This window comes from Macaca fascicularis, chromosome 16 (genome assembly GCF_037993035.2).
Source record: "Macaca fascicularis isolate 582-1 chromosome 16, T2T-MFA8v1.1".
In the NCBI taxonomy this organism is placed as follows: Eukaryota; Metazoa; Chordata; class Mammalia; order Primates; family Cercopithecidae; genus Macaca; species Macaca fascicularis.
Window position 1 is genome coordinate 78,975,909 of NC_088390.1, and position 25,635 is coordinate 79,001,543.

At 49.1% G+C, this 25,635-nt stretch overlaps 1 protein-coding gene across 15 annotated transcripts in view; it reads right to left on the minus strand.

Moving 5' to 3' along the window:
• Positions 1-1,475: 1,475 nt before the first annotated feature.
• The window catches only part of SLC39A11 (solute carrier family 39 member 11), a 564,073-nt gene continuing 539,913 nt past the window's right edge, over positions 1,476-25,635 (minus strand). For all 15 annotated transcript variants that reach the window (XR_012426088.1, XM_065531931.1, XM_074020277.1 and 12 more), the window contains 3 exons: positions 4,706-4,804; positions 4,333-4,491; positions 1,476-3,185 (listed from right to left, as the gene is read on the minus strand). Coding sequence is in view for 14 of the 15 variants with exons in the window: in XM_065531931.1 (XP_065388003.1) it covers positions 3,107-3,185; positions 4,333-4,491; positions 4,706-4,804 (337 nt within the window). In the remaining variant the exon portion in view is untranslated. The remainder of the gene's footprint in view (positions 3,186-4,332; positions 4,492-4,705; positions 4,805-25,635) is intronic.

Below are 25,635 nucleotides of genomic sequence, written 5' to 3' on the forward strand. Positions count from 1 at the left end.
TTTAAAAAGGTGAAATTTGGGGAATTAGAGTGAATATAGATGCTGAACAGAAAAAGAGTGATATAGCAATAGTCTGGACACGTGGGCTGGCCACTTAGAATTTCACATGCCATTAGGTAAAAAAAAGTGGGTTGACAAGGCTGGTTGCAGTGCCTAGTCCTGGGAAAATGCTGCTGTACCACGGGGGACAGGCCAGGGTGGCGGCTATGAATGAAACTCAAGTGGTCCTCTCAGGAGCTGCGTCCTCCTCCTCCTCCAAGGGTGGGAGTTAAAGGAAGACTGTTGCCATCATGCATATAGGCAGGGCCACCTTGGTCTCTATGCCCTTAGGAAGGAGGAATAGGGTCATGGCTAGTAGGTCACACCCCAGTCATCTGAGGTACTGGCTGAAGACAGAGCATGGACTTGGAATGGAAACTGGAAGAGGGAAACCTAAACATCATCCAGGATCTCTTCTCTAGGGCAGAAAATGAGAGCTGTAGCCTCTGCTTGTACTTCCTGTGTTGTGTGTAGCCTGAAATATTTTAACTCATTGCCTCTCTTTCCTCTCTCTTTATTCGTTTTATTGTATATGGGGTGCACGGTTATGGTTATGTAACTTCAGCTCAAAGATACAGAATAATGCGATGGACTTGTTAACCCACGGAGGAGGGGTATCCATTACTCAGAGACCCTGAGTACAGGAGTTGAAAGACATTGGGGTAACCCTGTTGGAAAGGGATGAAAGAAGTTTATTGTATGAGGAATAGCTATATATTTTAAGCAAGAGTTTTTTCTTTAAGTAAAGCTAGAAGAATTGGAGTATATGTTGATATCAAACAGCAAAAGAGTAAGGCTTTAATGAACTTAATAAACCCTTTTTTTTTTTTTTTTCTATTTTGGCTCTGCACCATATGAACTCATTCCCAAATTTGGAAAATCCACTATTATGCGAGTCTTGGGAAGGGGCAAGATCAACTAGTTCACGGGCACAGGATCTAAGCCCTGGCAGCTGGATGTTCTGATCTAGAACTTCGAATGTGGAGCCAGGACACAAAGAATCCAGCTCAGTGGAGTTTGTTCTTGTGGCGGCAGTGGTGGTGGCATCAAGGTACAGCAGTTTCACTGGTGTTGTCCAGGATCTAGGGACCAGCTCTGGGGGCTGTGGCATCTAAACCAAGCTGTTCTCCAGGCATGACTGGGTCATGGCCCCAGACCTGTGGCTTTCTTGGATCCAACCCCTTTTCAAGCCCGATTCTCCGAAACAGCTTGTGAGTTCCCTGATAGCCTTCCATTCATTCCCTTTTCTGTTTAAGTAAGCTGCTGTTGGATGCTGTTGTTGCAACCAGTAATCTGACTAGCCTCTTCCCATCTGAGCTCTTTCCTTCGCCTCTCCTAGTGTTGGGTCAGGGAGGTGTTAGTTCCAACTTTAGTTAGCTCTTTTATGATCATCCTTGCCAAGAAGCAGCTTTAAGAAGTACTGAATGCAACACGGGTCATCCACAACATCCCCTTTATTGATATTAATCACAGTTATGAGGTCTTGTCCATCAGTAAGCACAATTTGCATTATGTAGAACTACATACAAAGACATAAAAATAAAACATACATACACCAACCACCACACCAGTTAATCTCAACCAATCAAACCTCTGAATTTGTCTTCAATTTTGATCATCAGTGCTTTGGAAGAACATACATAGACCCAGCCCAAGGTTGGCCTTTGGGGTCTGAGAGCATTCACAGAGCAGGAGATTCAGCCTTGGAAGCAACTGAATGTGTAAACTCTGAGAGCAGACACTGACAATGCAATGCCTGCATACCTGGCTCCTGGGCTGCCTGCCTTCTCAGCAGAGCGCACTCAAAGTCTCACGTGTTCCTCTAACCAATGAGGACGGCAGGCCTTATCTGTGTTTGAAGTGGACAGGTCAGTGTTACCCCTGTTGGAGAAGCTATGTAAGAAGGAGTAGGCTGGCTTTTGGTCTAGTTTGACTCATTCTTTATAGGGACATTTCAGAATGATGAGTTGGCTAAAATTTACTTTAGGGGGGAAATGTAAAATTACCTCTTCTTTTCCCATCCCCTTCTTCCTTTCCCATCCTGAGCCCTCTGGCAAGGCCTGTTGCAGCTCAAGAGGTTCTGGTCAGATTACAAGTTACCAAATGGTCAACAGGGAAGGACCCACTGCAGATTCCAAAAGTCTTTCATTCACTTGAGTTAACTGAAATGGCTCCTTCTTTGAGTAATTGAAGAGTTTGAGTTCTAGCAGTTTGCTGGTGTCTCCAAGTCTCTTAGAAAAATGATGGCTATAAACTTATCAAAATAAATGCCTAAGAAATTTGGAAAGCGCGACAAATGGCCTTGCTCCTGGAATCCATTGACGGCAGAGGCTTCCGATCAAACCCACACTCTGTCTGTCTTCTTTCCACAAGGCTCACTGTGAGTTCACAGTTGTCCTCATCCCCTTTCCTTCAAGAATGTCAATCTTTGCCAAAAAAAAAAAAAAAAAAAAAAAAGCCAGACTAGCCAGTTTCCTTCCCTTTGTCTGTGTCTCCCTCCCATGTAGTATCTCCTTGGGGGGAGGTAGAGGAAGGTGTATTCCTCTCTGGGCTGGCTCAGCCTTGGAAGGTAGCTTGCTATCTTTATGATGCTCCAGTTCCAGCATTCTAGATGGGTAAAGGCTCAGCAGTGATGAAGCAGGAGGGGCGGATGAGAGGTGTGCTGGCCACTGTGCCCTGAGTCACTAGGCCACCAAAATGCTTAGGAGATAGAAGGTAGCTCGCTTCTATAGGTGACCTTGAGGAGTTGGGAGGGAGATAGAAGTTCCCAAAGCAGAGATTTCCCTGATCTGGAGTTCCTTGATAATCCCACTGAAGAGAGAGTCCATTCAGTGGCCAAAACAAAGAATCTGTATTTCCATGCCACCTTAAAATTCCCCATTAAATCAAAAATCTCCCTCAAAGCAAAGTAAAAATGGTTCTATTATAATCAGAGTCAATCAGGATAATGAGATGAAGAAGACAGGAAAAAAAGTTTTAATGTGAAGAAAGAGGCTTGTGGTACCATAGAAGCCAACCACTGCTGTTTCCTCGTATGGCCTTTCCTGGGGTCTGAAGCGTCTCAGCCCTAGCCCAGGCCGACGTCCAGTGACATCATCACTACAAATCCCAGGATGGAGGCCCAGGATGCCAGTTTCCCATTACCACTGGAAGAGAAGGACAGGGAGAAAAGTCAGACCTTAATGCTCCCTGAGGCCACAGCTAGGCTGAAGGCATCCTCTGCAATGTCCAATTCCAAGAGAAATCACACTACCATTAATAATGGTAACATTTACTGGGGCTTACTATGTGCCAGGCAAACTAATGAACTCATGGAACCCCAAACAGTAACCTCATGAGGTGTCATAATTATCCTCATTTTACTGGTGGGGAAACTGAGTCAAAGAGGAGTCACTTGCCCAAGGTCACCTATGATGGTTCTGTGGTCCATGTGTGAGTGTTAGAGGGGTGATAACTTCTTAAACATATTATTTAATCTGGCCTTGTAAACTAGCCTCAAAATTATTCTTCTATAAAAAACAAAATAGGCTGGGAGCAGTGGCTCAAGTCTGTAATCCCAGCACTTTGAGAGGTCGAGGCAGGCAGATCACCTGAGGTCAGGAGTTTGAGACCAGTCCGGCCAACATGGTGAAACACTGTCTCTACTAAAAATACAAAAATTAGCTGGGTGTGGTGGTGGTTGCCTGTCGTCCCAGCTACTTGGGAGGCTGAGGCAGGAGAATCATTTGAACCTGGCAGGCAGAGGTTGCAGTGAGCCGAGATCACGCCACTGCACTCCAGCCTGGGTGACAGAGAAAGACTCCGCCTAAGAAAAAAAAAGAAAAAGAAAAGAAAGAAAAACAAAACAAAACAAAACGACAACAAAAAAAAAAGAAACAAAGCAAACCCTTACTCCCGCCTCCTGACACCTGGTCTATAGCCAGCCAGTGAAGACATGCATGTATCACCTTGAACGACATTTTAGAGCTCACCTCTCCCCTCATTCCAGCCCCAGAGAATCGAGAGAGAGGATGCGAGAGAATATATAAAAATCATAGTCTACTGAATCAAGGGACAGGGGGCAGGTGCATATGCCACTGCCTGGTGTCACCTCATTTCTTGACCCACCTGCCCTTTGCTTCTTTTCTTTTAGTTTCAGAGAGCACAGTTGAGGAGGGAGTGGGGATGATCTTGAGAAGGCAGAAAGGGGAGGGAATAAGGAAAGGAAAGGCAAATGAAGAAAGAGCATATTCCAAGGGTGGGGTCCCAGCCGGGACTGGGACAGGGACAGACAGGAAGGGAAAGTTCTCCAACCTGATCTGGGCTTCGGGGATGATGTCGTCCATGACCACGTAGACCATGGCACCGGCAGCAAAGGCCAGAGCATAGGGCAGGATGGGCTCAGCCAGCACCACGGCAAAGGCACCAAAGACCCCGGCAAGGGGCTCCACCATGCCGCTCAGCTGCCCGTACCTAAGGAGAGAACAGGGACATTTACCACTGCAGGGGGAGGCAAGCAGATGCTCCACGTGCCCAGGTTGTTGGCGCAACCCTAGCACACGGATGCATGTCATTCTATGTCATATCTGAGCACGGCAGTGCAAAAGCACATCACTGTTTTGTTGAAAGAAGCCCACATGGAGATTGCTGAGGACCTGATATCAGACATGACCTTGCCCTCACTCACCAGAAAGCTCTCCAGGTGGAGAAGCCTGCCCCTCGCAAGGGAAGACTGACAGCCAGGCCCTCGGGGAAATTCTGGATCCCGATTCCAATGGCCAAATTCCTGAAAAACCAAGAAAGCACGTGAAGGCTGTTGTCTGGAACATATGCCCATACAATGGGAGTCCCTGGCCGAGGCCCAGACCTCCTTGGGTGCTAGGAAGCCAGCAGGAGACCTGTGACCTGCAGTAGGAGAGGAAGGAGAAAAGTCAGGACGTGTGTGTAGGTAAAGAGCAGGGGCCACAGGAGGGAGTGACGTGAGCCCTCTACCCATCATGCTGTCCTGGATCCTGGGCAGGTTCTGTCCTTACAGTGCTTTGCTACGGCACAGAATACACTGGCTGGCTCTCGGGGTGCCCTGAGTTCTGCCACATGGCTGTATAACTTTGCACTTTTCATTTTACTTTCTACACCTCTGTTTCTTTTTTCTTTCTTTTTTTTTTTTTTTGAGATGGAGTCTCACTCTGGAGACTCCAGGCTGGAGTGCAGTGGCATGATCTTGGCTCACTGCAACCTCCACCTCCCGGGTTCAAGTGATTTCCAGCTAGTTTTTGTATTTGTAGTACAGATGGGGTTTTACCATGCCGGCCGGGCTGGTCTCGAACTCCTGACCTCAAGTGATCTTCCTGCCTTGGCCTCCCAAAGTGCTGGGATTATGGGCGTGAGCCACGGCACCCAGCCTACACCTCTGTTTCTTATATTCAATTTGGGGACAACAATATCTACCATAAAGGATTGCTGAGTGACCCAATGACCCAATAATGCCTACCACATCCTAGCATAGAGAGGTGCTCAACACATTTTGGTTTCTGTTCCGTTACAGCATGGAAATGGGTATATCACATTTTATCCAGAAGCAACTTCAGAAATGAGACAAGGAAGTGCAGCTGCCGACGCTGATGGTGCCGCAGATCTGGCTCTGGGCTCAGGTTCTCCATGGGCTCTGCAGGTCTGGCACCATCGCTGCATTTCTCTGGGGCCCCAGTGGTGCTCACAGTGATCTTCTCACCTCCTGCCTCTGCAGGACAGTGAGGAGCTGTACCAACAGATGTCTGTCTCTGAGAACCTGCTTTCTGCACAAACCAGGCATTGGAGTGTGAAAGGACGAAGAAGCAAAATGGGATGCGTACAAATGCAATCTGTGACCGCATGCCTGGCCTCAGGGGGCTTAGTATTTAGCCATGGAGACAGCACAGCCATGGACATGAAGAACCCTCATTGTGGATGCTGCAAACTACAGCAAATCAGCCAAAAATCAACTTGCACAGGAAGCAGAGGCATGATCGGAGGGAAATGGGGTCAGTCTGAGTGCCTTAGGAAGGCCCTTTTGCACATGAGACTCTACCCTGGTCGGACAGGTCCAAGGAGCAGCCCTGCCATGAAGGGCCATCTGATCCACAAAGATCTAAAGGGCATGAGAATGCCCTTGGCAAGCAATGCTGGTGTGTGGCCCGAGGGAGTTGTGGGTAGGTTAGACAGAGAAGGGAAACTCCACCATCACTGACTTTCAGGTCAACTGGCTCATGTCCATCCATCTTGCTGCCAACAGGAATCCACCCATTGCTGCAAGGGAGTGTTGTAGACTGGAAGCTGGGCCCCCTGCCTATGGCCTGCCCAGGCTCCCAGGACTGGGACACACTCGTGGCCCTGAAGATCCTGTTGGGCCTGATCCGGCTGTCGCCTGAGTTCTAGCCTCCAGCAAAGAACACCAAGGCGAATCCCCACTTTAGCATCCGACCTCCACTTTGTTTCAGGGCTTGGCCTTCACCCCGTTTTTACCTTTATCCCCCCAACTCCTGCACATGTTTCATCAAGGTTCGTAGTTCCAGATACCTCAGGAAGAAGCAGCCCGCACCTCGAGTCTGCCAGTCAAGTAGACTCTTAGGAACTAAGAGCTGCCCTAACACAGTCTCACACCTGTCACCACTTAGCTCACATGTGGTTCATAGAATTAATGCCCGTCCCATCACTTTTTGACCAGATTACAATGAGCCCCTCAGCATCTACCCATCAGCTTAAAATCTGCCCCCCGTGCGTAACAGCGTTGAGAGTCACTGGCCTAAGCCGACATCAGAGGAGGTGAGGATGAGGAAAGCAGTCCAGCCCACCTCCCTCCCAGGAACCCTGTCCCTACTATCCCAATTCCCAACACAGACTGGGAGCCGAGGACACCTGTGGCCACTACTGAATACATCAGGAGCCTGTAGCCACGGTGCTTACTGTATACAAGATCTGATTTCGAGAGCTCTGGAGGAGATCCGGAGCAACAGAGGACAGGAGTAGCCAAACAGGTGGTATTCAGGGATGCGGATACGTAACAGAAGTGATGGAGAATAGTGAGCACCCCGTGGCAGGGATGGTCCCCCTCGGGTGGGGTGGGGGGAATGAGCCCTGAGCTGATGTAGGAGCCACGGGGCCTAGACTGGCTTGGGCGTGGAAAACTGTGAAGAGGGACAAATGCAGCATCCCCAGGGGGCATCTGAAAAGTGATGGCATCTTAAAAATGATCAGTTCCTTAATTAAGGAAATATTACGGTCTCTTGGGGCTGTCAGAGCCCTTGAAACTGTGTCTCCAACCTGCAGTCAGGACTGTTCATGAAGTGGAGTGGATAGACAAGAAGACACCCAACCACACCAGCCCAGGACATGTCCACAAATGCTGCGTCACTCAGCATTTCCCACGAGCCTACCCAAATCCCTGTCTATGTCACCCAAGTCTGTGCTCTCCTTTGACTCCTTAGAGAAGGGCTCAGACATGCTCCAACTTCATCCCTTGATCTAGCGGGCAGCAAACTCTTTCTGTCATGGGTCAGATAGTAAATATTTTAGGTTTTGCAGTCCACTGAGTCTCTGTTGCAACCACTCAACTCTGCCATTGCAGGTGCAAAAGCGGCTACGGACAATATATAAACCATTGAGTATGGCTGTGTTCCAATAAAACTTTATCTATACAAACAAGTGGGGGGCCAGATTTGGCCCATGGGCTGTAGTCTGCTGACCCCTGCCCTGATAGCTCAGTGGCTGCAGAAAGATCTGACAAGATGAAACCACAGACCCTGGGCACCGCAGACCCTATGTCTTCTTACGTTGTCATGGCCATGCATGTGGTAGTTGAAGTTTGGGCTTTGCCGTCTGACTTCTTCTGTCCAAATCCCGGGTCTGTGCTTTGTTAGCTATGCTACTTTCCATTTCTCCAAATGTAGAATTTGAAGAACAATAATACCCACCCTCACTTCACAGCATTGCTGATATGATTACCTGGGATGGTCCCTCTCAAGCCCTTAGCACATGGGAGCTGGTATGCAGCAAGCACCTAATCAATGCCTGTCCTGGGGTGGGGGTGAGTGTTATCACTGAGGTTGCAGTGTGAAATGACAGAGACAGGGACTTAAGGCTTTTCCAAGAACTCATGGGTCCTCTTTCCAAGAGAGACTAAGATTTTCCACCCTGAAGCCAAAACTCATTCCTCTGAAAAGCTCTGCTTCAAAGAGACCTGGGCTTGGCTGTTTTGCTTATGGCTCATCTGGGCTTGAATTCCCACCGGCACTCATTCATTTGATCTTGTTGACACGTCTGTGAGATTTTTACATCACTTGTAAGATTTTGGCGAGAACCACTGTGCAACCTGAAGGCATTTCAGATACTGTGTTCCTGTATACTGGTTGGTCTGTTTGGGTTGTACAGAAACTCCCAGGAGATGTGGACTCTTGCTTCTCCTGGGCTGGCATCCTTCCTCCTATCACCTCCAGATGCCCCTGAGCCCCAGTAGATGCCTGGAGGCCTGGAGGCTGGACGCTTACCTGGACACAGAGCAGGGGAGAGCTGCTGGAAGGGAGTAGGGGGCATTCTGATGAGCCTGGGCTTGACTCCTCTGTTGTGTGCTTTTTTTGAGATGGAGTCTCGCTCTGTCATCTAGGCTGGAGTGCACTGGCACGACCTCAGCTCATTGCAGCCTCCATCTCTGGGGTTCAAGCGATTCTCCTGCTTCAGTCTCCTGAGTAGCTGGGATTATAGGCATGCACCACCACACCCCCCTAAATTTTTTTTGTATTTTTAGTAGAGACAGGGTGTCAGAATGTTAGCCAGGCTGGTTTCAAACTCCTGACCTCAGATGATCCACCTGCCTCAGCCTTGAAAAGTGCCGGGATTACAGGTATGAGCCACGGCACCCGTTTTTTTGTTTTTTTGTTTTTGTTTTTCTTTTCCCTTTTTTTTTTTTTTTTTTTTTTTTTTTTTTTTTTTTGAGATGGAGTCTGGCTGTGTCGTCCAGGCTGGAGTACAGTGGCATGATCTCAGCTCACTGCAACCTCCGCCTCCTGGGTTCAAGTGATTCTCCTGCCTCAGCCTCCCGAGTAGCTGGGATTACAGGTGCCCACCACCACTCCCAGCTAATTTTTGTATTTTTAGTAGAGGTGGGGTTTTACCATGTCAGCCAGGCTGCTCTCCAACTCCTGACCTCAGGTGATTTGCTCCACTCGGCCTCCCAAAGTGCAGGATTACAGGTGTGAGTCACCTCACCTGGCCTGCTGCACTTTTAAGTATGGAAAGCTCCATTGGATAATTGAGCCCTGGGGGTCACCTTTGAAGACTTTGTCCTGGGCAGCTGGGGGCAGTTTTACACTTCCCTGAGAAGTGCTTCTAGGAGGTGAGGCCCTGGGCAGGAAGTCAACTGTAGCTTACATATCCTCCACACAGTCTTGATCTGTCCTAGTTCAACAGGAGAGAAGGATTTGGAGAAATTAGACAGGATGAAAAAGGAAATCTAGCTAGAGATGTTTAGGAAAAAGGTGCTATTCTGGTCCCTTGTGTTTACAATGTGTGTGTGTGGGGAAGGGTGGGGCGTAGGGAGTGAGCGGGTGGCCCTGCTTAGCCACCTTGCTGTTCTTCATTTTCTCAGTCCCTAACATGTCTTCCTAGCTAGTCTATGGGGGAGGACGAAAGGGTCAGGAGTTCTCTCCCTCTCCGTGAAAGGTCCTAGGCTCCCCTCTTCTGCTGCTCTGCCAGGGAGGGTGATGGGTGCCGCTTCTGGTATTGGGTACAGGATCAGAGTTAATGGCTTCACTTCTTCCCTCTGGGACCCTGGGCCTAGGACTCGAAAGCTAGCTTTGGAAGACACTGTTGAGCCCTGCTTCAGTTACAGGATACTGACAAGCATGTTCTAACCAGCCCTGGGCAGAAATACGGCCTGTTCGCGCGGCTTCTGCTACCAGTTTCATGTGCAAGCTGACCCTGAGCTCCTACCCCAGAAGTCGGGGGCATGCAAAGGTATTTCTGTTGAGGACAAATTCTTAAGGACAAATTCTTGCCAATGTTTCATAAGCCCCTGCCCCGCCTTCCCAGACAGACCCTCGCAGGGGGGCCCCTTCCCTGCAACTTTGTACATATGTCCTTGCAGCCCTCAAAATGGTTGAGCGAATACAACCAGCTTCCTTGACCTTTTGCAAAGCCTCAAGTGCAAGGTTTCTTTCCAATGAGGAAGGCCAAGGTTTCTGTTTTCTTGGCCCTTGCTGGGCACTTGGTGACTGGCTGTCAGTCCACTGCCATTGCCTGCACCTCATATTCACAGGCAGGCACACGAATGTAGCCACAGAGTGGCAAGCCCAATGTCACTGGCAAGTCAGAGGTGGGGCTCCCCGTCCAAAGTCCTCACCGTGACACAGCGCTGACTACAGTCATCGCCTGGCGGGCTATGGAGAGCCTCCTCCACATCCTGTCTGGGAGCCACCGTCCTGATAAGCAGCACAGAAACCCCATTCTTCCATCCCTGGCAAACCTCGTTACCTCTGCCTTGCCCCAGCCCTGGCACGGGGCTGCCAGCCCAAATAGCTGCCACGCCCTCTGGATCCTGCCAAGCCTTTCTCAGCAGGGCATTGCGTTGCTGGGCAGTCACGGAGTCCCTCCTGACACTCCTGGGCTCCTTTGCTGCCCAGCAGGGACTGGCACCACAGCTTCTCTGCCTTTCCTACCTGTCATGCATAATACTGTTTAATTGGGCTCTCCTCCACACACACACGTATACGCACAGGCCCATCCATGTTCCCTCGCCCCGCTGCATGTTGGGCATCTGTCAGAGGCCCACTGGTGGGGGTGACCCAGTGGAGGGCACAGTCCCTTCCAGCCCTCTCCTCTTCTTCAATCACCTGCATCAGCTCCAGAATGGGATATGAATCCACAGCTCTCAGACCTGAAGACACATGTCAGTTACGGGGAGCACCGGCAAATGCTGATGCCTGGGACCCGCCCTGGAGATCTCGGTTTATTGCCGTGGTGTTGAGCCCCGTGTGTGCAAATTTTAAGAGTGTGCAATGGTGTTGAGAGCCACTGGCCTAAGCAGGTGTCAGAGGAGATGAGAATGAGGATGGAGGCCAAGCCCACCTCCCTCCCAGGAGCCCCTTCCCTGCTATCCCAATTCCCAACACAGTCTGGGAGCCGAGGACACCTGTGGCCACTACTGAATGGATCAGGAGCCTGCAACCGGGGTGCCTACTATATACAAGATCTGATCTGGGGAGCTCTGGAGGAGATCTGGAGCAACCGAGGGCAGCAGTAGCAAAGCAGGTAGTATTTAGGGATATGGATGCGTAACAGAAGTGACGGAGAATAATGAGGACCCCGTGGCAGGGATGGTCTCTCGGTGGTAGGGGGTGAGACCTGAGCTGACTTAGGAGCCATAGGGCCTAGACTGGCTGGGGGGTGGGAAACTGTGAAGAGGAACAAGGGCAACCTCCCAGGGGGAGCTGGGGGCGTGGAGGATGCCCCAGGTTCACCAGCTCCCCTCCTGCAGCCCTGCTGTGCATTCCTGCAAAGCCTCCAGTCTAACTAAACACTCTGCACTGACCATCCTGGGCAGGTGGGGTTGGTGGGCCATTCCCTCCCTCCTTTAAGCTCTGGGAAGGGAAAGCCCAGATGAGAGGTTTCCTTTCCGGGATGGGCCATGAAAATTCAAAACAGCATTCAAAAGCAACGGGGAAAATACCAACCCATGCCCTTCTGAAGACAGCGAAGCTGCTGTCTTTTGGGTTCTGTCCCCCCCCAGCAGTGGCACAAAGACGCCATTACTAGCCTGGGCCACGACACATTAATGGGAAGGAGAGGGAAGTGGAGACGAAGGGCTCTTTTAGAAAAAGAGACTGCAGGCTGTCCCCTGACAAGGTCCCTTGTCCCTTCCGTGACAAGCCAAGTCCCATGGCAACCTGTCACCAGAGCCTGACTGACAGCAACAAGGCAGAGGCCTCTCGAGAAGGGCCAGGAGAGGGCCATCTGTGTGGAGAGTGGGACAGGAGAGGAGAGAGGGAGCGTGGAAAGGGAAGGAGAGGGAGAAGGCGGGCAGGGAGGGTCGACAGGGCAGGGTGTCATTGGGGAGGAGGGGGGCGGATGACTCCTGGGGTTGGACTGCGCCAGCAAGGACAAGAGCAGCCCCGACAGGCCTCTCCCAGGGAGGAACCCAGGGTCTGTCTGCGGGGGCTGCCTCACGAGGCAGGGTTTGCCTCGGAGCGTCCAGAGTTCTCTTTTCCTTAGGAATCAGAATTTGCTAGGAAGGGGCAGAACCAGAGAAGCACCAGGAAGGGGGGTCCCATCCAGCATTGGGGGAATCAGGGTTTATTTTAAAAGTTCATTTCCTATTATATTTTTATTTTTATTTTTTTTAAAACATCGAAGGCCAGGCTTGGTGGCTCACACCTGTAATCCCAGCACTTTGGGAGGCTGAGGCAGGAGGATTGCTTGAGGCCAAGAGTTTGACCAGCCTGGGCAATATAGCAAGACCCTATCTGTATATAATAAATAAAAAGAAAAAAGAAAAAAAAAAGAAAAAAGAAGAACAACGAAGAACAGAATTATCAGGCGTATTTCAAAATCATTCCTGAAAAAAATAAATAAATAGGCCAGGCACGGCGGCTCACTCCTGTAATCCCAACACTTTGGGAGGCAGAGCCAGGCAGATCATGAGGTCAGGAGTTCGAGACCAGCCTGGTCAACACGGTGAAACTCTGTCTTTACTAAAGATACAAAAATTAGCCAGGCATGGTAATGGGTGCCTGTAATCCTAGCTACTAGGGAGGCTGAGGCATGAGAATCACTTGAACCCGGGAGGCAGAGGTTACAGTGAGCCGAGACTGTGCCACCGCACTCTAGCCTGGGCAACAGCGTGAGATTCCACCTCAAAACAAACAAACAAACAAAAAATAAATAAAAATAAACATCAAGGAGGGGCAGAGATGGAAGAGAGAATGGCGAGAAGGAAGACAACAGAAGATCACTTCTCTGACTTTGGGCAGGAGGGAGTAGCAATGCTTTACCTCATTAGAGTGTGCAGGCCAATATGTTAAGAGGTCAGAATTCCCTGAATACAGTGTCCCTTTTGGGACAGGAACTAGTGTGCCCAACCATTCCGGTTCACCAGGGACTCCGGGGTTTCCCAGGATGCAGGACTTTCGGGGCTAAACGTGGGACAGTCCCTGGATAACTGATGTGAGTTGGTCACCCTCAGAAGTACTCACAAACAGGGTAGGTGGCAGGGGCAAGCTAGGGTAAGAATTTTAATTTTCCACAGGGGATATATACAGAATCTTAGAAGCTAAGCAGATGTTTGAAAAAGTAAAAAGCCCCACCTAGCACTTGCAATGGTCTAATGCAAATTTTGACCACTTTTAGCTGGTTGGATCGACTTCCCTCTAGAGAGCCAGCTTCCCTGAAACCCTCACCAGCCCCACTGATGCTGGGTTGGTCCTTGTGGGTGCTGTCTCCAGCCCAGCCCTGAGTGACATCCAGGAGCTGGGCGGGCACGGCAGAAGCAGAAGAGATGGCCTCCCTGCATGGACAGCAGCAGACACTTTGCTTTCTTGGGTAGGGACATAAAGAAGCAATTCAGGCTGCTTAGGAAACCCCCAGAGGTGACCTGCGAGGAAGTGGGGAAGGCCCTGGGCCCGTGCACAAATAATGACTCCTAGAAGATGGAGGGGGCTGGGCCCACAAGGGGTGCCAAGGAGGTGCAGGCGGGGGAAAGGTGCCCATTCGTGGGCTTGGCATCTCCATGGGCTGGATGCAGGGGCAGAGGTGGACAGCCTGAGGTACTTTTCCAGAGGTCTCTCTCATCCCTTGCTCTTCCAACCTGGTAGAGGCTGATGGCTGATGGCCAGGGTCCCATCAGGGTGCTAGGTAAGAAGGGCCTCCCTCCTCCTATCTTCAGAGACCACTAATCCCAGTGGGCAACAGGAAGAAAGGCATCCCCGGCAGGCAGTTGTTTCTGCTTTTTCTTAGAGGCCTGACCCTGATTCGCCCCAGGGGCTGCGTCTCATCTCCTGCATCCTCCTCCTACTCAGTGACCCCCTACCCATCACACATGTTAAAAGTTAGGGCCCTTGGAGGTCGCCTGGCTCAGTGCATGGAATGTTAAGCTTGTTAAGGTAGAAAAAGGAAATGTAGACAAGTTCAATGCCTTTGGAGGCCCTGTGATGTGTAGTGCCAGTCAAACACACCAGTCAAACACATCTGGGTGGGACCCCAGGTGCACAGGTAGGACCCCGTGCAAGCTCCAGATCACTCAGCCTTTCCTTTAACTGAAAAATGGGCGTAGAATTCTCCCCACTGACAGGGCTCTTGTGTGGACGGCAAATGATCACTGTGAAGTGCCAGGCTCATCTCGGAGACCAGAGTGATGCTCTTTAAATAGCAGCCACTGTTAAAACTGCCCGAGGCTGCTGAATGAGGTAGTGATGAGCTGGGCACTGAAGCCTCCTATTCCCCCCAGCCTGGTGACCTCCTAGCCTCACACCAATTTCTTCTACAATGGGTGCGCCTCGGCCTTCTCAATTATATGTCCTCCTGGGCAGAACCATGTCCTGCAGTGGCAACTTGGCCACCTGGGAGCCTCTTCTCAGGAGTCACTCCAGAATCAACCGCTAAGCCCTGGCCATTTGCAAGAGCTCATGCCACATATGAAGAAAGATGTTTGGAAGGGCCCCGTCTTCAAGGAACTTACAATATGATGCAGGGCAAAAGATCTGCCTGCAAATGACTCCAACACAGCATGGGACTTGCTAAAGGCCATAAGAGTAGCACAGAGCATTAGTGGGGAGGATGACTTTGGCAGAGACAGATGATCCAGGAAACCTTGGTGAAGAAAGCAACATCCAAGATGGACTGTGAAGGATGCGGACAATTTTAATAGATAAAGATGGGGAAATGTATTTCATTCAGAAAGAAGGAACAGAGTAAGCAAAGATGTGAGATGATGTGGCGGGGTGAGCCAGGTCTTCCTTTCTCTCCCCTTCTCCAAGTCCAAGCCAACATACAAACAAAAATAAAACATGCATTCAAGCCAAGGCCTATCTCTCTTACACATGTGTCCTCTGTGACTCTTTTTTTTTTTTTTCTCGGAGACAGAGACTTGCTCTCTTGCTCAGGCTGAAGTGCAGTGGCGCGATCTCGGCTCACTGCAACCTCTGCCTCCTGGGTTCAAGCGATTCTCCTGCCTCAGCCTCCCAAATAGCTGGGATTACAGGCACCTACCACCATGCCTGGCTAATTATTTTTGTATTTTTAGTAGAGACAGGGTTTCACCATGTTGGCCAGGCTGGTCTCGAACTCCTGACCTTAGGCAATCTGCCTGGCTCGGGCTCCCAAAGTGTTGGGATTACAGGCGTGAGTCACCGCGCCTGGCCCTCTGTGACTCTTTCTTAGCTGAACCTGCTGGATTTTTAGGGAAAATCTGAGTGTTAAACACCCCAGCCATTCCTCAGATGTTTCCCAAGGCCAGAGTGCGAAAGTACTGTCCCAGGGGTCCCTATCCCATCTTTGGGAGGCAGATGCCTGGGCTGAGTGAGTTACTCAGGGGCCTTGAAATTCATTTATTAGCCATCTCCACTCAAACCTCTGACTTAAGAATGTCTCAGGCCTTGAGCTTGGGAAATGCTTCCAGCTCATGTCAGCAGCAGCACAGAGCATGTGTCAGGAGCTGTGCACAGCACTGGAGACCCCACTGCAACCTCCTGTGGTTGAAACCAGCTCAAGTCTTTCATTACCGCACCGATCCGAGGCAGCCCGAGGTCCTCTGGCTAGAATAAAAATGACGATAACCACTGCTGTTATTTATTGAGTATTACTATGTGCTGGGCGTGCTTGTAAGCATATTACATGTAACAACACGCCTTGTCCCCTCAACCACCTCATGAGCAGCTTTCACCATTATTCCCATTTTACAGATGGAGAAACTGATGCTCAAGGAGTTAAATAACTGGCCCTGAAGGTTACGGAGCTGGGAGGTGACAGAGCAGGACCTCCTAACTGCTACTGTGTACACACACTGGGTTTTCTGGGCCTCACGCAGACCCATCAAACCACAGGGAGACAGGCGCAGACGCTGCCTGACACCCACTTGACTAGTGAGCTGAGGTTCTGGCCTGTTCTGGTCAACAGGGAGGGCAGGCCAGACTCAGGGGGTTTCGAGCCAGAGACCTCCAGGGTTTAATGGAGTGGAACGTGTCATCCCCAGCAGGATTTCTCAACCTCACCACTACTGACATTTCACACCGTGAGTTCCTTGTGGTGGGGGCCTGGTTCTGTGCACTGTAGGATGCTTAGCCGCATCCTCGGCTCCTATCTACTAGATTCCAGCAGCAACCTCTCAGTTGTGACAACGAAAATGTCTCCAGACATGGCCAAATGTCTCCGGGGAGGGGGAGGGGACCACCCCTGGTTGAGACCCACTGACCTGGAGTAAACAGGTTAGATGAACTTGCTTCCTTAGCAAATAGGTGGACGACAAAAACTGCTCAGACTGAGTGTGGAGAGCACCTAATCTCATGCATCTCGTTTGAGAATTTCTAGCCTCAGTGGAGTGCAGGCTTCTAGGGAACTTAGCTATGGCACGACAGATTTGGGGCTCAGCAACCACCTTTGAGAGCCACCAGGCCTCAGCTCCCTTAGTACAAAGTCAGTGGTCACTCTCAAAGCTCACTGTTGCACAATTCCGGGGGACTCTTCACCTTGTGTTCTCTGAGCATGGCGCCCCCTGGAGTTGTGCAGTGGGACGCTCCTGCTTGAGCGCAGATTGCTGCTCAGCCTGGGGTGTAGCTGTGGGGTTCGAGGTGCATGCCCTCAGGAGAGGTGGTGGAGAGAGTCATGGTTTCTCTGAGAATTGGCGTGCGATGGGACGACAACCTGCTCTCCTTGCTCTCCAGGCTATATTCCCTGGCCGGCTGATTATGAAAGGAGAATGGCATATCCCTGACAAGCCCTGCTTCACCCCGGCATTCGGATCCTCCCATGTGCGATGAGCGTGTGTGTTCTTGCGTGGCAGGCTCTTACATACTGTTTTGATTGTTATCGTCTTGCTGTGAAAGGCCTGATTGTTCAGGCCTGGAGATGACATCACTGGCTTTCCACTTGGGCAGCCTGTCGAGGTGTTTGATGAGCCTGCAGGTGAGAAGGGGCTGGGTGCTCCCCGCAGGGCTGCCCGGCCCTACCTGCTCAGAGGAGCTGGCTTAGCACGCAAGGGATCTTCCCCCACCCTCTTGGTGCAGTTCTCGGAACCTTCTTGGTGCAGGCTGGCGAGATGAGATGGCCCATCCAGTCTGCCGCCTTCCTTCAAGGGGGTGAGGAAGCGCCCAAGGAAGTCAGCTGGAAGGCAGGGTGGTGGCTGAGGGTGATTCGGGCCACCACTGTGCACTTCTCCTTGCAGAAGTGTAGAGAAACCACCCAGATTTCTATGGGATCTCTGACTCCCAGAGGAATGCTCTGAAGATCTTCACCTGCTAAGTGACCCAGCAAAGCAAACCAGTCCTATGCACTGGCCAAGTATGAGGCTGCCTCATACAGTGTGGTGAGCGCACATACCTGAGAGCAATGTGCCTCTGTAGCCATCAAAAGACACACCCTAAACTGGGCACAGTGGTTCGCACCTGTAATCCCAGCAACTTAGGAGATGGGTGGGAGGACTGCCTGAGTCCAGGAGGTTGACGCTGTAGTACTATGAGGGAGCCGCGGCACTCCAGCCTGGGCTGGCCAACAGAGGGAGGCCTTTTTTAAGAAAGAAAAGAAAGGAAAGAAAGGGAGAAAGAAAAGAGGAAAGAAAAAAAGAAAGAAAGAAAGAAAGAAAGAAAGAAAGAAAGAAAGAAAGAAAGAAAGAAAGAAAGAAAGAAAGAAAGAGAGGGAGGGAAGGAGGGAGGGAGGGAGTAGGGGAGGGAAAAGAAAAGAAAAGGAAAAGAAAGGAAGGAAAGGAAAAGAAAGAAAAGGAAGGAAGGAGGGAAGAAAGAGAGAAAGAGAGAAAGAAAGAAAGAGAAAGAAAGAAAAAGAGAGAGAGAGGGAGGGAGGGAGGGAAAAGAAAAGAAAAAGGAAAGAAAGGAACAAAAAGAAAAGGAAGGAAGGAGGGAAGAAAGAAGAAAGAACGAAAGAGAAAGAAAAAAGAAAGAAAGGGAAAGAAAGAAAGGAAGGAAGAAAGAAAGGGAAAGAAAGAAAGAAAGAAAGGAAAAGAAAGGGAAAGAAAGAAAAAGGAAGGAAGGAAGAAAGAAAGACACACACATCCTAGGAGTGCTGTTATTCAAGGCAGTGCTATCAATAATAGTCATAAACTGAAACCATGCAAGTGTCCCTCTACAACAGAATGAGTAAAATAAACTCATTTTATTCATCGTGTTCTATTCACACAACGGAATACTGTGTCCCAATGAGAATGAAAGGTTTATACCTCTGTGCAGGTCTGGAGCCATGTCACAGACAAAATTTTGAGTGAAAAAAAATAGACACAAAATAGTAAGTGTTGTTCAGTCCTATTTACACAAAGTCCACAAACAGACACAACCAAACTATGCCTTCTTAGCTACTAATTTCATGACCACTAGCCCATTAGCAGTTTTGTTTGTTAATTCTCCTTAACGTATTTGAAATTTTAAAAACAACACGTTTCAGCAGAAACCGACAACTCTCTAAAGGTAGGATTTCAGTTCCTAGGGAGGAGTCATACTTTTGGGAAAAGAATATCTTCCCATTACCTTTTTAAAAAGATAGTTTACTGCAGTTGAATCTATGTGCAGGAAAGAGCAGATATGCATGCGTTCTACATGATAAAGTTTCAGAAACTAAACAAACCCATGAAACCCACATCCCGATCAAGAAACAACCTCACCAGCACCCTGAGACCCCCTCAACCCTGGGCTCCTGCTCCTCATGGGCCTCTCCTGAAGGAGAATCACTATCCTCACTTCTAATAGCAGAGCCTAGGTGTGTGTGATTTTGAACTTCGTATAGATAGTTGAGGTAGCAGTGCAGGACCCCAGAAGAGGATTTCCTGGGGGTCTGAATGATGAGGGCCTCAGTCTCATTTCCTGCGGGCCTGGCATGTGGACAGTTTCCTTAGATCATGGGTTTGGACTTCTGTATGGGGTATTTCCTCAGGATACGAAAGTCTGTCCTGCGAAGCATCTCTCACTCCAGTTTCTTATTCAGTGCTTCAGCCTCTCCATCTGCAGCAAACACGTTAGGGGAGGAGGTGCAACCAAAACATTTAGTTCTCCAGCTCTCAAAATACTGTTGCAAATCACTAACCATGTGTCCACAATTTTAGTGCTTTCTTCTAAGGAGATTTAAGTGCCTTTATAAACAGAGGAGGTCCATTTTCCATTTTGTAGTTGTAGTAACCAAGGTCTACGAAGGGTAAGCCATGGACTGAAGGACACGGTGTGGTTTCCTGCAGTGAGGGAAATGATGCTGGACGCCAAGCCCTCTTCCATATTTCAGTGCTCCACGTAAAGCCACGGAAGGCAGGGAGGGAAAGTGGTCAGTGCCAGCTTCGGGGAAGAGGAGACCATAAACCGTGGTGCCATTCTTGGCTACTCACTGTCACACCTTACATGCAATTTACCAGGGAAACCTGAGGCGGGGATCTACCTTTAGATCTGATGAGAATCCAGCCACTTCTCCCCTCTTCCATGGCTATACTAAGGTGCAAGCCTCCATCATGTCCTTCCTGGGCTACAGTAACAGCCTCCGAATCAGTCTCCCTGCTTGCACCTTTGCCCCCATAAACCCTATTCTCTGCATATTTACTAAGTCTGATTATGCGGCTCCTGTGTCCAAGACACTGCAGTGGCTCCCCACTCCACTCAGGGCCAGGGCCCACATCCCCCGCTGGCCTGCAATGACTTACACGTTCATGCCCTTCGTTCTCTTCTTCTCTTCCGATTTATCTTCTCTCCATTCTCTCTTCTCTCTGTTCTCTTCTCCCTTCGTTCTCTTCTTCTATTCTGATTTCTTCTTCTATTGCTCTCTTCCTAGTTCCAACTACTCCAGCCATCTGATCTCCTCGCTGTTCCTCCAGAATGCCTGCTTACTTCTCAATGAAATCTACTTCTCTAAAACTTTCTTTTTCTTTCTCTCTTCCTTCCTTCCCTTTCTTTCTTCTCTTTCTCTTTTCCTTTTGATAGCATTTATTGTCTCCTAACTCACTATATATAAGGTATTAATTTTTAATGTTTAATGTTTATTATCTGTTCTTTCTCCCATACCTGACCTCACACTCAAAGAAGCTAGGATTCTCTGTTCACCAACCTAACCCAAGCACATAGACAAATGCCAGGTGCATACAGCAACAAAACAGACATGTGTGCAGATGCACATCTAAGAGCTCTAGCAGGTCTGATGTCTGCTCCCAGCTGCGTGTAATCAATCAGCAGGGAGCATGTCACAATTCTCTGGGCCTCGATGTCTTCAGCTGTAAAATAAGGAGGTTAAATTGGGCAACCCGCAAGTTCTTTTCCAGATCCTACGCTTTGTGATTCCTAAACAACGAGGGCATTGTGGGTCCTCTAGATTCCAGGGGTTGGGTTGCTGAGACAGGCCTCCGCCTTTGCCAAAGCTCATTTTCCTGTCCATTTTCCATGCACATCTGGAAAGCCAAAAAGCAAAACCATCGCATTGTGCACATCTGGACAGCATAAACCGATCACTCCAAGAGGAAACTCCAAAACGGCTGCTCAGCAAAATGGCAGTGGAGGCCAAATGAGAAAGGTTGAAAGGCTCCTTTCTTTTCCAACCGCAAAACAATCTTCTGGGCACAATCTTAGGAGCTGAATGCTTTGCTGCTGAATAACATACGCTCTCAATAGCCTTCGACTGCAGTCTCCGTCACTTTGCTCTCTCTGCCTGGCTCCTGGCCAATGCAAAACATACAGAAGGGGACTTTCTCCCGCACTACCCCCTTGTTTAGACGGATCTATACCTTCACTTATCCTTGGGGCATGTGGCCCGAGTTCAAAGCTGAACACCAACACCACCTGCTCCTCCTCCTCTTCCTTAAGGGAAAGTGATTGAACTGCACGCCTAATGCAAACTAAAGGGGGAGCTTTCAGGGCTCGTGAGAAATCCTTGGCTATTTGCATGCAGTTTGAACGTGCTCCCTTCCCTCCGTGGCTGAGAAGAGAAAGCCGCCTGGCAGTATGTAGTCTTGTTGTTTGACAACCAGCTTGGGCTTCCAAAACAAACAGGAATGATTATTCCTATTCCTTTGCAACTGATATGAGTTTCAGGGGCATTGAATGTAAGCAGTGCAGGGAGGGGGAGAGGCATGTCCTGAAATGTGGGATGCTTTCCATTTGCACCTTCAGAGCTGATAATGTCCAGGGCTCGCTGGGGAGGACACTTTGGAGCACAGGACAGTTTGAGCGGCAATAGGGAGCCTTTGAGTCAATGTCTTGTGAATAGCAGGGGATGCTTGCAAGGGGAGAATAAAGGTGAATGGAGATCTTGGGGTTAGGGTCATTCTCTGGACCTCCCTGAAGGGTGTAGGTGAAGAGACAGGAGCAAGATGCAGGAAGTTAACAGCCCTGAAGTCTAGCCCTGGACCCTCACCCTCAAACAGCGGCATCTCCGTATGACTCAGGACGCTCTATGAGGTGAAACCCCTGCTGTTACCCTGAAGCCTAACCATATGGAAAGCACATGGCCTGCTGACTCTGGGTGCAGGGGGGCCTTGAGAAAACCAGGCGAGAAGCTGGCAAGAAAACGAACAAAAGAGAAATCTTTTCCTTCCTCATGCCGTGTATTTTTGGACTTGCTTTCTAGCTAGCCAGGGACTCAGCGCTTTGCCATTGGGAAACAACTGTGTTTTCTTGGCTTCCCAGTATGGATGGCTGAGGGTGAGTGCAGGGTGCGTGGCCAGAACGCCAGTGCCAGTCGGGTGGGTGGGGCATCATTGGCTGGGAGGCTCAGCGCCTGCTGCTTTGCATATGCTACCAATGCTATGAAGATGGTGGGCAAAGCAAGGGCCCTCACCAGAACCACTTCTTCCAGGAATGCCTGGTGCAGACTGCAGAGGCGCCAGGCCAACAGCAACCATGGCAGGAACACCAGCACTGCTTACTAAGCCCTTGCCCTGCACCAGGCCAAATGCTAAGCACTATTCATGCATCTTCTCATTTTTCTCTGGCATTTGCTCTATGCAGAAAATATGATCAACCCATTTTAGAGATGAAGCAACTGAGGCTTACAGAAGTTAAGTACTCTCTTCCAAGTTCACCAGCCTGTAAGCAGCCCAGCTGAAATTTCAGTTCAGGTCTGCTGACTCCAGAACTCAAGGGCTTCCCCTGTGTGGCCATGCTGCCTCCCACACTTCTGCAGAAACAGGGCAGAGTGAGGGTGGATCTTGCTGTAATCTTGGTTTAGGGTAGCCTGCGATTGTTAACAATACTTCATATCATGAAATCATGTATTGCCAACTTTCCACTGTGGGGCGGAATCTGACACAGACAATGTGAAAGATTTCTATAAATATTAATGCTGTTTGCTATACATGTTGTTATTATTGATTTGGGGGAATGTGAAACACTTCTATAAGAAAGAATTGGAGTTATTCAAGAAGGGAAACTTGGCCGGGCACAGTGGCTCACACCTGTAATCCAGCACTTTGGGAGGCTGAGGTGGGCGGATCACTTGAGGTCAGGAAAGACTTCAAGATCAGCCTGGCTAACATAGTAAAACACTGTCTCTACTAAAAATACAAAAACTAGCCAGGCATGGTGGCATGGGCCTGTAATCCCACCTACTTGGGAGGCTGAGGCAGGAGAATTGCTTGAACCTGGGAGGAGGAGGCTGCAGTGAGCCGAGATCGCGCCATTGCAATCCAGCCTGGGCAATGAAGCAAGACTCTGTCTTAAAAAAAAAAAAAAAAAAAAAGAGATAAATTTGTATAGACAAGTGTCACTTCCTCCTCACCCCTTGTTCCCCACCCCTACTCCCTCCTTTCCTCCATTGCCACATACACTCTGTAGGTAATCTGTCTTCTTAGGTCCTGTTTTATCCTTCCAAGTATCTTTTGCACAAGTAAGTGGATATGTGTGTATTTTCTTATATCTCCTTCTTTTTTACATCAGTGACAGTATACTATAGATACTCGTTTGTATTTTGCTTTTTTCATTTAATAGTATATCCTGAAAATCCCTCTAAATGAGTTCACAGAGATCTTCCCACTCTTGTTGATGGCTATATGCTAATCCACGGTGTGGCTATCCTATAGCTTACTCCTCCACTCTCCCACTTATGAGCATTTAGGTTGCCTCCAATATTTTGCACTTACAATGTTGTAATGAATAACCTTGTGTGTCTATGTAGCTTCATATTCTTGGAGGTGTATCTTTAGGGTAGATTCTTAGGAGTGGGTTTGCTGGATCAAAAGGGAAATGCATATGTACTTTTGTTAGATATTGCCGAATTTCTCTCCAGAAGGGTTGTACCAATTTGCATGCCCACCAGCAAGGTACCAGACAGCCATTTCTCCATAGCCTCATCACAGAGTATACTGTCATATTTTTACATTTTCCCCACTGATAAGTCAAAAATGGTATCCCAGAGTTGTTATAAGTAGCGTTTTTGTAATGGGAAGGTGAGTTTCAACGTTTTTCTCATCTGCTTGAGGACTATTTTTAAAACCTGTTTTGGTGCATCGTCTGGTCACATCTTTCCCCCGATTTTTCTATCAAAATGTCCTTACTCTTAAAAGATGCAGCTGAAATATACATAGATGGGAAGGATCCTGAAGTGTCAAATCGTTCATTGGAAAAAAAGTGTGTGTGTGTGTGTGTGTGTGTGTGTGTGTGTGTGTGTGTGTGAGAGAGAGAGAGAGAGAGAGAGAGAGAGAGAGAGAGCGTTTATCCATCTATCTGAGAGAAAAACTGCCCCCAACTTCCATACGCAAAAAGAGCTAGTTGTCAACAGGCTACTATGTTCCCTTCCATAGTGCTATAGTCTAATGTATGTGTGCCCCCAAATTTCATATTGTGAAACCTAATCACGATTGTGATGGTATTAGGAGCTGGGGCCTTTGGGAGGTCACTAGATCATGAGGGCTCTACCTTCATGGATGAGATCAGTGCCTGTATAAAAGAAACCCCAGTGAGCCAGCTAGTTCTTCCCACTATGTGAGGACACAGCAGGGAAAATCATTTACGAACCAGCAAGTGGGTCCTCACGGGCACTGAATCTGCTGAGACCTTGTTCTTGGACTTACCAGCCTCCAGAACTGTCAGAAATAAATTTCTGTTGTGTGTAAGCTACCCAGTTTATGGTATTTTGTTTTGGCAGCCCAAATGGACTAAGACATGTAGCAACAGTCAACATAATCTCCCAACCTCCCCTTCCTTCGCCTTTGTGGCTTCCCTATGACAAGACACTCTTGAAAGACCTTAGCTGCCAACAGCCCTAGGAGTCCCAGCAAACTGGCTGAGAACTTGGGTCTCTAGTCGTTGCTCTGTGAGTGCTGTCAGGGTGTGATGGCCAGCGTCAGATGTCCCAATTTTGTGTGTGTGTGTGTGTGTGTGAGATGGTGTTTCATTCTTGTTGCCCAGGCAGGAGTGCTATAGTGCAATCTTGGCTCACTGCAACCTCTGCCTCCTGGGTTCAAGTGATTCTCCTGCGCTAGCCTCCCAAGTAGCTAGGATTACAAGCATGTGCCACCATGCCCGGCTAATTTTGTATTTTTAGTAGAGATGGGGTTTCACCATGTTGGTCAGGCTGGTCTCAAACTCCTGAGCTCAGGTGATCCGCCTGCCTCAGCCTCCCAAAGTGCTGGGATGACAGGCGTGAGCCACCGCGCCTGGCCCAGATGTCCCAATTTACTTGAGGATCCTGCCCAGCCAAAGTCCTAAAGGAGGGTTACCAGCCCTTGTCACTCTCCTTCAACTCACAGTGTTTCACACACACACACACACATACACACACACACACACACACACACAATCACTTTCTTTTTTTTTCAAATTTGTTTTCAACAAAATGGCAATATTGCTATAAAGAAACACCTGCCTTATTTGCCCAAAACAGGAAATAATTATAAAAGCAAACATGTCGAAAGCAAAATAGAAACAGAGGGCTGGTTGTGATGGAAATCTACACACTGGGGGATGTCCAGGGAGGGACCCCAGCCCCTTGATACCTTCTGAAGTAAAAATCCCAGAAGGCTGCCTTCAATAGAAATCTTACGTAATTTTTTTTGGAGGCAGAGGTAGAGAGGGCGGTTCCAAGAGCAAATGGGATCTGTAACCCCGATGATCACAACATTTCAATATGGTACCTGGGAAGCAGATGACATTAGCACATCGAAAGAGCTGGTACACAGTAGATGCTCAATAAATGCTGCTGCTAGGCTTCTTATCATCGTCATCATGATGAGCAGCAGCGTGCAGAAAAGAGTAAACACAGCAGGCATGAGACTACTGTCCTTAGAAACGTCTGCTTGCAAAGTTGGCCCTTAGCCAGTGCCTGGGAACTGGAATGGTAAACAGTTCCCTACACAGATATAAAACATTCCCTAAATAAGAAGAGAGGCGGCCAGGCGCGGTGGCTCAAGCCTGTAATCCCAGCACTTTGGGAGGCCGAGGCGGGTGGATCACGAGGTCAGGAGTTCGAGAC